The sequence below is a fragment of the Mastacembelus armatus genome, chromosome 19, assembly GCF_900324485.2.
Source record: "Mastacembelus armatus chromosome 19, fMasArm1.2, whole genome shotgun sequence".
Lineage (NCBI taxonomy): Eukaryota > Metazoa > Chordata > Actinopteri > Synbranchiformes > Mastacembelidae > Mastacembelus > Mastacembelus armatus.
The window spans coordinates 7975074-7992822 of record NC_046651.1 but is presented as its reverse complement, the minus strand read 5'-3'; the positions used below and the strand labels follow the sequence as shown (position 1 = coordinate 7992822).

Genomic DNA, 17749 nt, shown 5'->3' with positions numbered 1-17749 from the left:
TTGTTGAACAATGTGACTAAGACTATGGCCATGGTAACTTTATGAGTTACAATTACTATTGTCTGACAAATGTCTGTATGTTTAGTATTTATAATGTCTACCATATTCATATGCTCAGTATAGCCTAATAGCATGCTAACATTAGTTGATTAGTGTCAAAGAAAAAGGACAGCTGAGGCTGATGGGAATGTGATGACGTTGGCAGTCATAAACCAAAGTACTGGACAAGTGAACATTTTGGCCTGATGAGAATTAGGGATTGTAGACGTTTGCACAAGTCAGTCCAAATGAGAAAAATGAATCTGCATGCTGTAGTAACACACCATGAAATCTTCCACTATGATTTACCTTTGTTGTTATGCATTTATAGAGATAGGGGTAAGGGGCTGTGCACTTTTAATCTCTCAGTATTGCTGCTGAATGACGCTGTTTGGAAACCTAAAGTGAAGCTCTATTACATAATCCTCTTGTTGCAACAGATGCGTTACAGCAACGATATGTGTGTGAGTGTAACTGGGCGTCTGTGAGGATTGTGATGAAGTGTCTGTGTTGCAGAGCTGGATCCATCCTCTCTCGCCTGTCGCTGCAGCTGCAGGCATCGTTTTTCATATTAAACCTGCATGCTGGCAGCTTGCCTGACATCCTCTCTCTTGTCCCGCTTTCTCTGTCCTCTCCTCCCTGTTTTCACCTCCTCCCCTCGGTGTTTTCACCTCCTCTCTCCTCTTCTGATGTTTCCCTCCTTTGTCGCCTTCTTGTCCCCTCACATTCTCCTCCTTGGCTTTGATCTGCCTGAGTGGTGCAGTGATCCCGCCTGTCTCATTTTGATGACACAATTTCTGCCATTCACGTTCAGCCATGAGAAGAACCAACTGATGCGTGTGTGTGTGTGTGTGTGTGTGTGTGTGTGTGCGTGTGTGTGCACATTCTCCTCCCATTACTCAGTATGTGAGTCCAGCTGCAAACTGCTGCACAGGAAGTGTTTCTAACAATGGTTTGGTTCAGACAAGAAAACAGGAACATTCACACACTCATTCATCCACACTTGTGATTATCCTCGGTGATGACATTCATTCTTGTCAACGTAATCTTGAGCCTAAACACGACCCTAAAGCAACAAGAATGCGAGGCAAAAAACAACATCAAATTAGTCCTTGTGACACACAAAGTAAGCTAATTTAGGAAAAAAGAAAAACAAGGAGACATCACATATTTTTATAGTTTTGTTTCTGTTTTCAATGAGGAAAACAATTTGTAAATGCTAAAGATTAGACAATCATTAAAGTATGGTTTCAATTACAATTTGAAAGACATCCTTGGCAGTTTTTTTTTTCTTCTCCTCATGAGCACAAAAATACATGAACATACACACAGACACACTAATCCGGGCAGGATGCAACCCTCTGAGCAAACTGTGTGTCATCATCAGTGAGACGTCCTCTGGGAGGGAGCGACCCAGTACAACATGCTGCCTTGTGGACACGTCAGTCTCGGGCACTGCAGTGAGGTTTTAAAGATGAAGTTGTTCGATAGATTACCTGTGTATCAGTTATACAACAACCTGCTGTTATCACTGATTTATTCTTCAACACCAGCTGACAACAATATTCAGCTAAATGCTTTACTACAAAAGTGGGTGCAAACGTTCAGGTTGTTCAGTGATGGGTGGCTAACGTACACTGGGCTTACCACAACATAAAAAACTCTGATATGAGCGCTTTAAATAATACAATTAATTGTTTTTCATATGTTTGCCCTTTCAATTAGAGGTAAGCATATTAGTCTCAGGTCAGTTTGCTTTCCTTTTTCTTTTTCCTTTTTCTTTCTTTCGTAAGTGTTGCTGATTGTCTCGCTGTGCAGCTGTTTGCTCTCAAAGCTTTTTATTAATTTAAATTATGTGTTTAAATATTTTTTTATAAGAGTGCTGGAAAAGCATTTTATCTTGACACGGTGCAAGGTATATGAAACATTTGTTAGCAGAAGAGACAAAATAGAAGAATAAAGTTAAACTTGTGGCTAAGGTTCCCTTGGTAGGGGAAAGGAGACGAAGTACAGAATCGGCCCATGGAAGTGGGTGGGGACAGGGACAGGTTCTGCATCGACCTCTAAAACTGCTGTAAATAGTACTTATTTGCAGTTGCTTTGGGTCAGGAGCACACCGCTGGTCTTAATGTTTAACATTTAAACTGTTACAGTTACACTATTGTCCAACGATACGTGAGAACTTTGTGTTGCTAAATAATGAAGCTCATTAACCATGAATGACTGCATGTATCCTGTCCTGGGTGACTAATACCCAGGCAGGTGGTACAAACACATACTTTACTGTTATTTGATCTGTATGCTTCTGACACACACACAGTCAAACAAGCAGCTGAGAAATTAGGTCTGTCAGTGTATATGTGTGTGTGTAAAGTTGTTTAAGTGTGTGTGTGTGTGTGTGTGTGTGGGTGAGTAAGTTTTGAAACTGGAAGGAATAAGCTCCTTAATATTTCAGGTTGGTACATGCACTGCGAGATAAATGAATAGAAAAGAATAGATGGATGGGTGGGTGGATGAATGGATGGAGGTTTGCCACTGCAGGACTACTGACGTCAGCCTTGTAAACTGAGGACATAATCCTCTGTAGGCCTGACCTGCTCCTTTAGCGCACCATCCTGACATCTAGTGATCAGCTGCTAGAACAACATTTTGGGGATATGTTCTCTCCTTTAGTATTAAGAAAAGTATCTTAATTTCTTGTTGTTTTGTCAGGCTTAAGTGGAAATGCCCAGATAACATCTACAGAGCCATAAAACAACAAAAAAATGGACATTAGTGACAACATCTTATCATATTGTATACATGAACAAACACATTGGAAATTAAAATGAGGTCAGAGATAAGGCTTATGAAATACGTTTCTTATCTGTATGCCCCTGTAATTACAGTCTGATGGTTATTTGCACGGAGACCAATATACTGTATATGTAGAGAGTAATTTTGTGTGTGGAATATAGGTCAAACATCACCTGTTCTGCTCATGTTCTAAACTCACTCCAGGCTTTATCGATGGTACAGTGGCTGGTTATTGTCATATGGGGCCAAATGCCACATTTCACAGTTAAACAAGCTGGTATAGTGTGTGCTAACACCACAAGGTGTTCACAGAGCATTTAAATGTGTTTGAGTAGGGCTGAGTCTTTCTTTCCCTTATTTAGTATGCAGCAATATAGAAAACATGGAAAACAGACATGATTTATAATTATTCAACCAGTCTTGCATGCAAAAAAAAAACCCCAGAGGATCCATTACTTACCTTAAGATGGAAAGATCACTCTGCTTAGCTGGATTAAAAGTGTACTTTCCTCCAGCACCAAACTTAAAACATGAAGGTCTCTGTATAACCTCTTCCTGCAGCATCAGCCACTGACCATTGTTATGCTGACAACATTTGCATGTTTTATAATCTTACGGGCCCTCATTTGATTATCCACACACTTTATGTTATTTAAAAGGATGTTTCAAACATATTCACTGACACCTGTGTTAGAGCTACTTTCAATGTCCTGAGCCACAAGTAGGAAGATGATGGAGCCAGCGCTTATTTGATGTGTCAGTTTTACAATGCCTTGAATTATTATTATGAACCTTCATTTGGGGGTTTGGTTTAAGCTACATCAACTAACACCTTGATTCAAGTCTGTGAACCAGGATGGAGAGCAGAGACCATGACATGGAGCTTCTTGAGTCTTTCAATGACACGTGTGTCAGTCCAGAGCGGGAACAGGAGCAGCAGGACAAGTCTGAACTTGATACTCAGACTGAATCCAACCAGGAGACACCAGAGCTTCAGAGCAGCCCCCCAACTCTGACCGCCATCAATTTCCGCATACAGCAGCTTCACAACAGACGTTTCCTTCTGCAGAAAAGGGAGCACTTCAAGAAGAAGGCAGAGGATCAGGGTGGTGGAAGCCCAGAGGAATGTGAGTTGAATAAGTCTGTAATTCAGGAGTGAGATTACCTCACATTTTCATTTTAATTATCATCTTTTTTATGTCAAATCTTTTTTAGAATTTGACATAAAAAATAAAAATGAAACTAAATATGTACATATGTATATTATATATTTATTTTATATATTATATATATGTATATAAGCTTTTATATATATATACTATATGTCACGTTGTTGTGTAACGGCAATGGGCTGCTGTGGTATTGTATTATGCACCTATGTGTAATTATTGTGTGTGTTTGGTGTCAGAGTGGTTTGATGTTAGAGGGACTGAGCCTGTGTGAACTGGACAGTGTGTAGTAAGGCGCTGGTGTGTAAGTTTGTTTATTGTGTGGAATGTGTGCACTATAAAAGAAGAGATGTTTTGCTTTCATGCAGCACATCCGCTGTGTTTGTTTCAGTGTATATTTAGTCCTGTAGTTTACAATACTGATGGGAAAACCTAAATCAGCATGTTGACACTCTCCACACCACACTTCCATTTTGAAACACGGCTTTGAGGGGTGTGTCAAAGTGATAGTCACATGATTGTCTTACATGGTTTTAGGGTAAATCCTTAACAGACATATACAATTTATGATGACGAGTCAGTTGTGATTGTTGAGATTATAACTGAATATTCAAATAAATTTGGGCTGATCCTCAGTCAGCAATTCTAGTTACCTGTGGATCACCAGATGTGCAACATCTTACTAAAACCCATGGAAATGGCCAGATTTTGTTTAAGAAGAAGAAGAAGAAGTGCTTTATTAATCCCCAAGGGGAAATTCAGTTGTTACAGCAGTTATTAAATTTGAGATTATTTAAATTATATTGATTAATAGTAATTCATAAAGTAATTAATAAAGTAATTAACTATTTATTTGGGGGGGTTGTGTGTGTGTGTGTGCGCGTACGTGTGTGTGTGTGTGTTATTATATAATATAATATAGGAGGTCTGGACAAATAGATATTTGATACTGATACTGATTTGGAAGCTGAATGGAGCAAAAAAAAAAAAAGGGAACAGAGTATTTTGACTGCAACACAATTTAGTGACATGTAGCTACTATTTGTAACCACCAACATTTTCCAATATGTCATCAATGCTAAGCCACCATCATTCTAAGAGTCTCAAAACACTTCAACTAGTTGTTTCTCTCAATAAAAACTCTCCTTACTACTCGTCTCTCTCCACATTTACGTTACATGCACATACAGTTTTTACCATGAGATTAGAAATAAACATTGGAGACCATTAACTGACCGTAGTTGTGACTGTGAGTCGTCACTAGTTTCCAAACCCTCCGCATCCAATCAAATGTTTTCTAATTTGCTGCGTGTTGACGTCACTCGTTTTCGGCTCCAGTGATTGGTCGGCTCTAATCAAAGCGCCAGTTTCACAACATCGTGGCGGCTGCGGTCGAGTCGGAAATGTCCGAGTTGTTTGCAAAAGAAATTGAGCGTAAACGTTTGCAAAGGCACAAAGCTCCGAAGTTATGGGAGGACTTCAAATGAGAAGAAAACAACAAGGCGCTTTGTAAAGTGTGTTTGGCGGAGCACAGCAGCCTGAGCACCTGAGGAGGAAACACACAGGTGCTGCTGTGGAGGAGGCGAAACCACCGTAAGTGCTCTGTGTTAATGTTTGGTGATTAGGTTGGCAGGTAGCAGGAGAGCGTGTTACCGTCTGTGCTCAGCTAGTTAGCTGCTAGACTCATGCAGAAAAACATCAGGTTGTCTGCTGTTACCTTCAAATCTCCCAGGAATTGTCGATTGTTTTAGATAAAAATGTTACGTTTATCGACTATCAGGTAGAGTTAGTGAACGATTAATTAAGTCACTAGTCACAGTCTTGATGCTGTATGTTAATATAGCTTCGCCATGCTTGAGTTGGAGTTGCTGGAATTACTGTAGTCACAGCAGATTATTTTATAATGGGGTATTAGTACTGTAGTTTAATATAAGGAATATAAATACTTTTTACACCAGTGTCCAAGTGTCATATCAGTAACTAACAACTTACACAACAGTCTTCCCTGCTGAGGCTTTTATTTAACTATGTATTGCAGTGTTTCAAATACACAAACTAACTTTTCCTTCTTGTCATGGGTCATTTATAGCAACGTTTCAGAGAAGACAGAGTAAAGAGATACGGGCTGATCCAGCCCCCAGGTTTCTCAGAGACTGAACCCAAGAAAGGTACAATGCTCCTTCAAGCACTACTCAGAGGATGGACCCTGATGACGGTGAACAGGTACTTTTAATTTTTGATAGTGTTGTCTTAGATATTATGAACATTAAATAGTAGGAGGAAAATAAGTGAAACACATTTCTCAACCGAGGTTAGAGACAATAAGATCCCTGGGTTCTGGTGAAACTGATAGTGTAGTGTGGAATGTCATGAAAATTGTACATTATTATATTATGTCATAAAAATGCCTTAGTGGGCCTATAGTATATCATCAAAATTGTGCCCTAGTACAGTAAGAATTCACCTTAGTATATTATGTCATTGCAAATGCGCCTCAGTATTGTAAGTAATGATTATTGTTTATGTCTTTACACATGTACCCCATAAAAATAGACCATAGCATGACATAGATGATGTGCTAATAAAAGAGTGCATGGGGTCGTGCAGTGTATGGGGCACATGCACTGAGAAAATGTACCATTTTAAGAAAAAAATAAGGTCATTTTGAATCTGATGGCAGCAAAATGTCTCAAAGTTGGGAGAGAGGCAACAAAGGCCTGGAAAAGTTAGTGGTACTAACAAGGAAGAGCTGGAAGAACATCTTGCAATTAATTAAGTTAATTGGCAACAGGTCAGTAACATGATTGGGAATAAAAGGAGCATCTTACAGAGTCAGTCTCTAAGTACATTAACATTATACATTAAAAACGGGCATGATTCTGTGATCGGCATCAGTGCATGGGCTCAGGAATACTTCCAAAAATCTCTCTGTGAACACAGTTGGCAGTGCCATCCAAAAATGCAAGTTAGAGCTCTATCATGCAAAGAAGAAGCCATATATGACTATGATCTAAAAACACCGCCATCGTCTCTGGGCCAGAGTTTATGTAAAATAGTCTGTGGCAAAGTGGACAACTGTTCTGTTGTCAAAATTTGACATTCTTTTCGGCAACCATCTGTGTCACATCCTCTGGACTTAAGAGGGGAGGAACCTTCTGTCTTGTTATCAGTGCTCAGTTCAAAAGCCTGCATCTCTGATGGTATGTAGGGCATTACTGCCTATGGAATGGGCAGCTTGCATATCTGGAAAGGCTCCATCAATGCTGAAAGATATATCCACATTTTAGAGCAACATATGTTCCCATCCAAACGACGTCTTTCTCAAGGAAGGCCTTGCATATTTCAGCAGGAGAATGCTAAACGTCATACTGCACCTATGGGTGCTGAACTGGCCTGTCTGCAGTCCAGTCCTTTCACTAATTGAAAATAATTGGCATCTTGAACAATATGACAAAGATGACCCAGGACTGCTGAGCAATTAGAATTCTCTATCAGGCAAGAATGGGACACAACTCCATCCATCCATTTTCTACCGCTTATCTGGGGCCGGGTCGCGGGGGCAGTAGCCGAATCAGGGATACCCAGACTTCCTTCTCCCTGGACACTTCCTCCAGCTCTTCCGGGGGGACACCGAGGCGTTCCCAGGCCAGCCGGGAGACATAGTCCCTCCAGCGTGTCCTGGGTCTTCCCCGGGGCCTCCTCCCGGTGGGACATGCCCGGAACACCTCCCCAGGAAGGCGCCCAGGAGGCATCCGAAACAGATGCCCGAGCCACCTCAACTGACTCCTCTCGATGTGGAGGAGCAGCGGCTCTACTCCGAGCTCCTCCCGGGTGACCGAGCTCCTCACCCTATCTCTAAGGGAGCGCCCGGCCACCCTGCGGAGGAAGCTCAGCTCCTTCTTCACCACAACGGACCGGTACACCGACCGCATTACTGCTGCCGATGCCCCGATCCGTCTGTCAATCTCACGTTCCGTCCTTCCCTCACTCGTGAACAAGACCCCGAGATACTTAAACTCCTCCACTTGAGGCAGGATCTCTCCCCTGACCTGGAGATGGACACAACTCCTTTCCCAAAACTCCAGCAACAGATTTCCTCAGTTCCCAGATGTTTACAGACTGTTGTTAAAAGAAGAGGGGATGCTACACCGTGGTAAACATGGACCTGTCCCAAGATGTGTTGCTGCCATCAATTTCAAAATTACCTTATTACCTAAACATTTTCTCAGTGTCAACATTTGATATGGTCTCTGCGTTCTGTTGTGAATAAAATATGGGTTTCAAGGAAATAGGAAGATAGAGAGGGAGTGAAGGAGACAGAGCAGGATGGAGACAGCAGAAAGAGCACTGGGAATAAGGTACTCTATAAATGTTGCATTCTGCTCAGGAGCTGAAAACTCCTAAGAAGTCTGATCCTAGAATTGGCTCTGATTTTTAGACATAAAATGTGAAGGGAGTAAAGGTGAATCAGTCCAACATATAGGCCAAAAATAATCAGCCATCAGCTTCCCTGATTTCTTAAAATTGGCATCAGCCAGAAAAAAACAACCCATATCAGTCAACCTCTAGTAAGCCTTAGTATATGTGATTGAAAGTATGCAAGTATGTGATCAAATAAATCTATTGTCTATCTATCTGTATATTATGTAGTTGAAATTATGAACGAAGAGGAAAATATACTATAATTATGTGGTAAAAAATATGCCTTAATTATGTGGTGGCATATATGTCTTTGTGTAACATACATGAAATTATGCAATGGTATAGTAGTTTGGGAAAGATATGTCTTATCAATTTGTATGTACTATTGGACAGAAAATATGCTTTAACGTTGGATCTGGTCTTGCTGTTGTGGTTGAAATAATACCTTAATATAATATCAGTACGTGGTAGCAAATATGCCTTAGTATTTAGTACGTGGTAGCAAATATGCCTTAGTATATAGTAGGTGGCAGCATTTATGCCTTAGTATAGTAGCAAAAAAGGCTTAGTATTCTTTAGTATAAAATGTCACAGGAAATATGCCTTATTTTAATATATAGTAGGTGGTAGCAAGAAAGCCTTAGTGTAATAGGTGGCAGCCTTTATGCCTCATGTGGAGAAAAATATTGATCATACATTATGTGGTGGAATACATGTATTATACAGTTGTGAAAACAATTTATGGCAATGGCACAGTTACTTGGTTCTCTGCATAAATTGATTATCAGATGTGATTTGATCTTCAAAGTCACAAATATCAAACAATATTCTTAGGCTAATAAAACAAAGTCATGAGCTTTAATGTTTTTATTCAACAAAGTGATTGTAGAAAAAGTAAGGGTAACAGTGTTCAACCACATCTTGGCAGCAATAACTTCAAGCAGGCACTTCTTGTAGCTGTGGGTAATGGCTGCAAAGGAGGAATTTATAATTTGTAATAATTTATAATATGGGCTGGAAAATATGCCTGTGGTGGATTATGTCTTAGTATATAGCATGTGGTCAAAATTATGCCTTACTGTGTAGTAGTCGGTGGAAAATCTGAACAATATAAAACTAGTATGTATTATAGTATGGGGTGGAAGGTCCATGTTGGTTTCAGTTCTTCTTGATGAAGACTAACACATTTTTCTTTCTGTCCACCAGGATCCACCAGTGATAAGAGTCCACTGAACCTGATCCAGAGTCTGAACCTGGTGTGTTTAAAAATGGAATCTTCTTATGCCAAGGGTCCAGGAGGAGATGCTGTGGTTCTGGGAGGAGACAAGAAAAATTGTGGCATCATCGGAAGAGTGGTAGACTGATTGTCTAAGGAGAAAGTCTTTCTTTGAAAGAGTGGATTTTTCTTTTTTTTGTCTGCAAATGACTGTTTAGGTTTCACTCTTCAGAAGTGACTTCATATTTTTTAATGTTGACTGTAGTTTCAAATGCAAAATAATAGCTTCTGACTTATCTTTTTTTATTTTTTTAAATCAATTCTTTTTTTGTCTTTGTCAAATATTATCTAAACCTTGACACTATCTGGAGGAGCTGATAGTGCAGTGGAAGTGTAAAGGGTTAGGAATCTGTAGGTCAAACCCCATGCAAGGCAAGGGTGATTAACCTTAAAGCAACGCTGTCCCTGACACAACTAGATGCTGCTCAAAATAGGTGTTGTTGACTCTTGACAAAAAATAAAAACTCTTTAAAACATTGCTGACACAAAGCAGTTTCCTTGTTCATCCACACTACAGACATCACACAAACAAAAAAAAAAAAAAAACTTGGATTCATTAACTTTTGACACTAATAATTAACTACTAAAATGAATGCAAGATATATCTACATGGAAAAGATAGCACTCTGTTTCTATTTCTTAATTCTGCAGTCAAAACATATTTCAGAGTAAAACTTTGATACTGCAATTGAAAATGTCTTCCCAACAATACAAATTTTTGGATGTCAAATATAAATTGGCCAAAACCAGAACTATTTTCATTTCAAACCAAAAACATCATTTTACACCGACTTGTTTGCAGTATGTTTTGGTTACTTTTTTTGTTGGTTGCATATCAAAAACTTTTGGTTAAACTTAGTTGTTCCCAGATGTGAGGGTTGAGGTATAAAACTGTATCTCAATTGGCCAGTCCACACAGTGACAGTTGTGACGAGGTAATGAATTTCACTGAAGGTCTGTGACCTTTACCGTTTTTTCATTTATGTTTCAGGACTGGCCTGTTCAGTTTAGCCGGGCATAGGAAAAACAGTTTCAGGTGAATTCATCTAGAATAACATTGAATATTAAGTTGGTCTTTAGTTAAGAACTTTGTCTATGAATCGACTGGCTAATATTGACACAGTATTACACCTTACACCAAAATGGACAAACTACGAACAAGTAACTGTTAAAGGTGCAACGTGTAAAATGTGAAAGATTTAGCGGCATCTGGTAGTGAGATTAGGGCTGTGCAATAAATCGAATTTGGATTTTGATTTCGGGTCTCAATGATCACAAAAACTATGTAATTGAGAAAAAAACGATTATTCCCTTTTTTCAAGTTATTTTGGCCTTAATGACGCACATGTGCACTTTCGCCCCTCCGGAAACGTGAACGCTCACAGCCTGTACTGTCGGCGAAACAAGTCGCGTATGTGATATCTGATAGCCTTTGGTCAACAAAAGAAGTAGAACCAATTCTGTTGTTTGGGAACAGTTTGGACTGGAAGAAGCGAACGTGGATCAAAATCATCTGTGCAGGATTTGCTACATGGTGGTGTTGCCACCGCTATTTATACATGAAAGGAGACCCGCCCCCTATGTAGATTGAAAAGGCTAATTTGAAAATTTAGAAAATGCAGGGGTTGGTACTTTGTGGGAATTACACACTAATAACATATTTATCAATGCTATAATCCATATCCGCTAATAGATCCCACTATATATTACACTTTTTTGTTTGTTTGAAAGGACAATAGATCTGATTTTTGTCAGTCTGTATTTAACAACAAAAACTTTTGCTCTCTTAATACATTTTATGGGACTGCAGAATAAAGAAACTAAATAATGGGAGGGGGCTCACCTTGAGTTGTGAGGAGGTTGTGATGAAGGAGCACTGCTGGTCAGCTTAAGGGAGGTGGAGGAGTAGGAGGAGGCTGTGGAACAGGAGGAGGCTGAATGACTCATCCATCTGATAACACCTGAACACTGTCAGACACAAGAAATGAAACCGATATCAAATATGGAAATATGCCTAGTCACCACAGTCTGTTATATTAACAAGTTCATAAACACCTTTACATATTTATTTTGTTCTAAGTTGCATATATAGAAGTGAGTAATATTAATCCACAAATGAAATTAAAATCAAATCGATGTTTATTTATATAGCATCTTAACACAACTTGAAATTGACCAAAGTGTTTTACACACTATAGAAAGAAACATAAATAGTACCAAATGAATAGAAAATACAGTGGAAAACATCTAAAAGCTACTAAATGATGTCAAACTCTGGGTGCCAAAGGCAAGGCTGAGGAGAAAAATCTTTAGACATAAAACTTGATGGATCTGTAATACAACAAACTTCAACAGGAACACTTTCAATTTTCCAAATACGTGTTGGCTGGCAGCCCCAAGTACAGTTCAGTTGAACACGGAGGGGCAAGACTAGCTATAAAAATAAACATTTAAAATCGATATGAGAGCAAACAGGGAGCCAATGTAGTGAGCGAAAAACAGGTTATGTGTTTGTGTGGATGTGTTTCAGTTAAAACAATGAACAGCAGCATTCTGTACGAGTTAAGACATGAAAGATAGTGGACTGATTAACACCAAGCCCAAGCTCCTTAAAGGAGAGGAATAGTTTAACTTTAGCTAATAAACGTAGCTTAAAAAAAAAGAAAAAAAAAAGCTTACCTTTACCACTAAATTGATTTGTTTATCAGACCTCAGGTCTGTCCCCCAAGTTCTTAACTGCTTGTTAATGAGAAGACACCCAAGATTTCAACCAGAACCTTAGAAACATTCTTCATACTATCCTAAGGGGTATTTTCTATGACATATTGCACTACCCAGTATTTTTCATGGTATGTTATACTACAGTCTATTTTTCATTGTTATACAAAGTCAGAGTTTTTATGATGCAAGGAAAACTTACTGGAATATATTGCAGCACTGTCACGCCTACTTCATAAATTACCAACAGGTGTGTAGTCTCAAAAAAAAAAAAAAAAAAAAACAAAACTTCAAATAAGAGAGATCCATACACTCTTTCCAAAACAATTCACAAAGGGATAGATCTCTTGTAAAATGCAGTTCATTAAATAATGCACAACATAGGAAAGAATGAAGACATATTTCAATATTACATCATCAGCGTCACTGACAAACTGGTTCTACAAAAGAAATATCCCTTTGTGAATAGTTTTGGAAACAGTGTGTGGACCTCTTTTGTTTACTTTACTAAGGCTCAATTTTTATGACCTACTATGCTGAGGCAAAATTGTCTAAGGAGTATTTTCCATCACATACTAAACTCAAACAATCATTATCTAAAGGTAAGGCTGGCAATTCCTTTCAGAAGCATTTTTTTCTTACATTGCTCAGGCTTCTCCTTTTATCCTGATGACCATCAATAAAATAAAATGCCCTGACAACATAAAGAAAAATATCTCTCACCTGCAGCAGGGCTCAAAAAAGCCTGACCAAATATTTTATCTGACCCACACAAAACCATTGGCTGGGTGCCCTACGGTTTTACATAACACATGGGGCATTTATCATGACTTTTAATGCCATACCATATTAAGAGGCAATTTTCAGGAGATTCTATACAAACCTAAGACTATACTTGATACTATAAGTACCTGAAATCTAAAGACCTTGTTTTGTCATGTGCCTTTAAATCAGCTTACATTCACTGAAAATGGTTACAATTGCATGTCGTTTTATATTGTTATTCTAGTGTTACACTAACAACTGATCTCTTGGAGGAATTCAAAGCTGAACAAAGGAATACATTTTACCTATTTTCCTCATGCTTACTGTTCATAATGCTAAATCTAATACAAAGACTTTAAAAAATAAAGTACCTGTTACATCAGCACTGCTACACGCCCACCATTCCAGAAAGCAACTTAGCTAAACAGCTTAAGGGATTCTTGTTCCCTTCTTGAGAGTTTCCTTTGTTGTATCAGACAGATGACAGAAGGCCTCGGTTACAGGCATCAGGTATGATGGGATGGGTAGATGGAAAAGTCTGTTTCCATTTAGTCTTCCTTCTGTGAAACTAACCAAAAAGAAGTGGGTTGACCAGTTGAAACAGACCAATAGACAGACAGAGCATCTTAATAAATTTAAGCAGAAAATATTCTGCTAGGAAAACTGAACAATTACTCATATTCCTTAAAATAAACTAATAACTTACTGTAAAAATACACTATCACAAGTAATGATCCTGCATTTAAAATCCTACTCAAGTACAAAGGGATGCACTTAACTATTAAAGGGAAAATGTTCTGCACAACTGTAACTTCTACATTAACATATATGCATTTAATAATAATCTCTGCTAGTGCTCCCTTACTGAAGCAGCAGTTTATGGAAGCTAAGTCTAACTACTACGGTTTAAGTACAGTCAGATCATTTGGTGGTGTTTGGTGATCTGAGGGTCATCATATGATTAATAGAAGAGAAAATGAGAAAAACGTAGTTGTGTTATTTATATAAATATAATGCTGCTAAAATTCTATTAGCATTTTACTAAAATAATATTAATACATTTAACTGGGATTTCAATCAAACTGTTTGAGTGTTCGAAGTAGGGCTAAGGAGGATGTAAGAAATTCACCTTTAAAAATAAAAGGCTCATATGAAGTTGACTTTTTATAGAGGGGAGCTCTTAGGAGCAAAGTCCAGCTAATATCCAGTTTTTACATGCAGCTCACCAGGATAATGTCTAGAAAAGTTCAAGTGCATGTCTGAGGGAATGTGCTTCATTAGGGTTAATGCACCACTGACTACCAAACAAGTACCTCTTTTAATGGAATCAAACTTAAGATCTGTTTAAATATCATCAAACACAAACACTGTTTTTTTTTTTTTATGCATGGCAAAATCGTTTAAGGTTCATATTTTAACAGTAATACATTGAAAACAGACTTTCTTTTGTAAAAGCCTGATTAATCGATTATTAAAATAGTTGTTTGTTGCAGCCCTAGTTCAAAGTGGACACAGCTCTCATTGAAAACAACTCCGAGATATATAAAACTTGAAATGTGATCCCAGCTGTTTGTTTTGGAGTAACAGGATGAGCGAGTTGAGTCTCATAAACGGAACGATAGAAAACAACCTGATGTTTTTCTGCATGAGTCTAGCAGCTAACTAGCTGAGCACAGACGGTAACACGCTCTCCTGCTACCTGCCAACCTAATCACCAAACATTAACACAGAGCACTTACGGTGGTTTCGCCTCCTCCACAGCAGCACCTGTGTGTTTCCTCCTCAGGTGCTCAGGCTGCTGTGCTCCGCCAAACACACTTTACAAAGCGCCTTGTTGTTTTCTTCTCATTTGAAGTCCTCCCATAACTTCGGAGCTTTGTGCCTTTGCAAACGTTTACGCTCAATTTCTTTTGCAAACAACTCGGACATTTCCGACTCGACCACAGCCGCCACGATGTTGTGAAACTGGCGCTTTGATTAGAGCCGACCAATCACTGGAGCCGAAAACGAGTGACGTCAACACGCAGCAAATAAGAATTTGATTCTTTCTCTAAGGCCCGCCCACTCATTGATTTCATTGGTTCTCTCCGTGGACTAATCATATTTGCCTTTTTTGAGCTAATTGAATCCCAGTGGACATTTACTGAAGTAGTTAAACGTTACTGAAACATTATCTTATTTCTATTCATACTCCACTACACTGCAGAGGCAAATATTGCACTTTTTACTGCACTATATCTGACACCTTTAATTCCTAGTTACTGTCCTGTCCAGTGAAAACTGGAGCCTATCCCAGCTCTCTTTGGATGAAAGGCAGGGGTACACCCTGGACAGGTCACCAGAACATGCAAACTCCACACAGAAAGGTCCCTGATGGGTTTCAAACCCAGGACCTTCTTGCTGTGAGGCAACAGTGCTAACCACTCAGCCTGGTGCCTTAATATTCCTCACAAAACATAACATGTTAACATTCATTTTTCTCCATAATTAGTACTTTTACTTTTGACTTTAAGTACATTTTCCTAATAATACTTCCTAATATTATTTGACTTTGACTTATTTGACTTAAGTAGGATTTGAATACAGGGCCTTGTGTGTCCCCACTTATCTTTATTTCCTTTGTGTTTCAGTTTGCAAATTCATGTTTTTTTCAAAATAAATTTTCATTTCTCTTGTAGGAGGTTCATTGTATTGTAATGTTTTAATGGATTTTAAATAGAAATTTATAAAAACTGTTTCTTTAACCTCCAATCGTTTGGCAAAAGTTTATTTCATTTTTAAGCTTTCTTTTAAAACTACATTCCTATTATTTAGCTACATTAATAGTTATTGATGCTTTTAGTTTTATTTTGACTACACAGTAATTGAATTAATAGGTAGGCCTACAGTACCTTGCTACAGATCCGTTTCAGCTTTGTAAACCTGCTTTCCCTCAGTGGCGTCTCCAGTGAGTGACGAGGACAGCGATGAACTGTGCGAACTGGAGGCCATCCAGAAGGAGCTGGACAAGCTGCTGGCAAAAAAAGAGGAGCTGGAGAAACAGGGAAAGAGCTCAAGCGGTCAGCAGGATGCATGTATTGCTTCTTATAAAATGGAGACACCCCATGGGGGGATCTACATGCTACCGCCCTTTGAGCTCTCACAGGGAGACAGTCCAGCTGAGATGCCATTGGGACCCATCATTCCAGGTTAGTTACAGCTCACTCACATGGTATAGACATATCTTGTTCAAAGTTATCCTAGTTTCTGTTAGGCCAGTAACTGTGCTTCTTTGTGTTTGTCATGGGCAAGTGGAGAGTCTGGGTCACACATCAGCCGTCACCCGGTGTCCATACTGTGAAAGGCTAATTGCAACAGAAACCTGCAGCACAGTGAGCGAGGAAATGTGGCTGGTCTGCTGCCTGTGCACCATGGTGGGGTACGTTGTCTTGACCTTCACTGGATGTAGAAACCTTTACTTCGCCTGATTTAAACTAGTCCTAAAGCAACAGTTTGACAGTATCTGAAATATGGTACTTTTGCAGAGTTACATGAGGAAATCTCTCCTGTGTTTGTCCACTGTATATGAAGCTACAGCATAGTTTAGCATAAGGACTGGAAACAGGGAAACGGGTAGCCTGACTCTGTCCAGCACCAAAAGCTCACCAAGTAAAAGGTCCGACTGTGTTTACATCATCTCTATAAAACTGAGTGATAACCATTTGCTGGGCTCAGTATGTAAACTGAAGTTTTTCTATCAGACTAAACAGACCTGAAGTCCATTCATATAATGTCATGTTTTAATGCTGATTTCCAGATGTGCTTCATATTTAGCTGTAGAAAACACATTTTACCTTTTTCAACCACATATTTAAACTCATCCTCATTAAACACTCCTACACATTTGTGTGTTAACCTCATCACTCCAGATTTTTTCAAAGTACAAACAGTCTAGTTGTTACACAGGTGAACATCTCAGCTCTCTTGCGAACAGGTGTGTGGCAGGCTGCTGTTTCATACCTTTCTTTGTGGACCGCCTGAGGAAAGTCAACCACCATTGCCCCCAGTGTCAAGCAAACATACACACCCTCCGTCCCTTCTGAGATGGAGGTTTTCTGCTACCAGCCCTGGAGTGATTTGTACAGCACAATTCTCAGCTTCACTATTTCTAAACTCCATAAGATTTTTCACATTCTGCTTTCCATCCAGACCAGGACTAGGAATGTGCCTGGGTTTGAATATTGTAGCACAAAGGCTCCGAAAGCTTTAGTCAAACATGCTGTTCTTTGACTACCTTAGTCTTGTGATGTCGCTGTTAAGACTCAGTTTGATTACCAGAACATCGGCGTTAATTTAGGGTCTCGGTGATGCAGATGCAAACACAACCATTTAAAACAGTACTTACTCCACTAATGTTGACCTAGATGCTATCAAACACCAACAACTCCAACCAAATGAGTTGAAAATGAAAAATGTTAGCTCAGGGGTTTTCCTCTCAGCAATGTGATGACATTTTCTTAATGTTAGGAAACAATCTTTCTCATTGTTTTTATGTATTTTATGAAAATGTGAATTATTCTGATTA

General features: G+C 39.0%; 1 protein-coding gene and 2 long non-coding RNA genes across 3 annotated transcripts; 2 read left to right on the top strand and 1 right to left on the bottom strand.

The window, feature by feature from the left end:
* The first annotated feature begins 1676 nt into the window (after window positions 1–1676).
* LOC113135884 (uncharacterized) lies at window positions 1677–17722 on the top strand. The gene is made up of 4 exons (XM_026316214.2): window positions 1677–3962; window positions 16122–16373; window positions 16477–16603; window positions 17159–17722. The coding sequence occupies exons 1-4, from the start codon at window positions 3692–3694 to the stop codon at window positions 17265–17267; spliced, it is 759 nt and encodes a 252-aa protein (XP_026171999.1). The 5' UTR covers window positions 1677–3691; the 3' UTR covers window positions 17268–17722.
* Window positions 5372–9887, top strand: LOC113135886 (uncharacterized). The gene is made up of 3 exons (XR_003296212.2): window positions 5372–5597; window positions 6094–6227; window positions 9633–9887. It is a non-coding gene; the product is annotated as an uncharacterized LOC113135886 (long non-coding RNA).
* LOC113135885 (uncharacterized) lies at window positions 9276–15140 on the bottom strand. Its single transcript, XR_003296211.2, has 4 exons — window positions 14925–15140; window positions 13557–13753; window positions 11546–11670; window positions 9276–9739 (listed from the first exon to the last, which is right to left on the bottom strand). It is a non-coding gene; the product is annotated as an uncharacterized LOC113135885 (long non-coding RNA).
* Window positions 17723–17749: the final 27 nt, after the last annotated feature.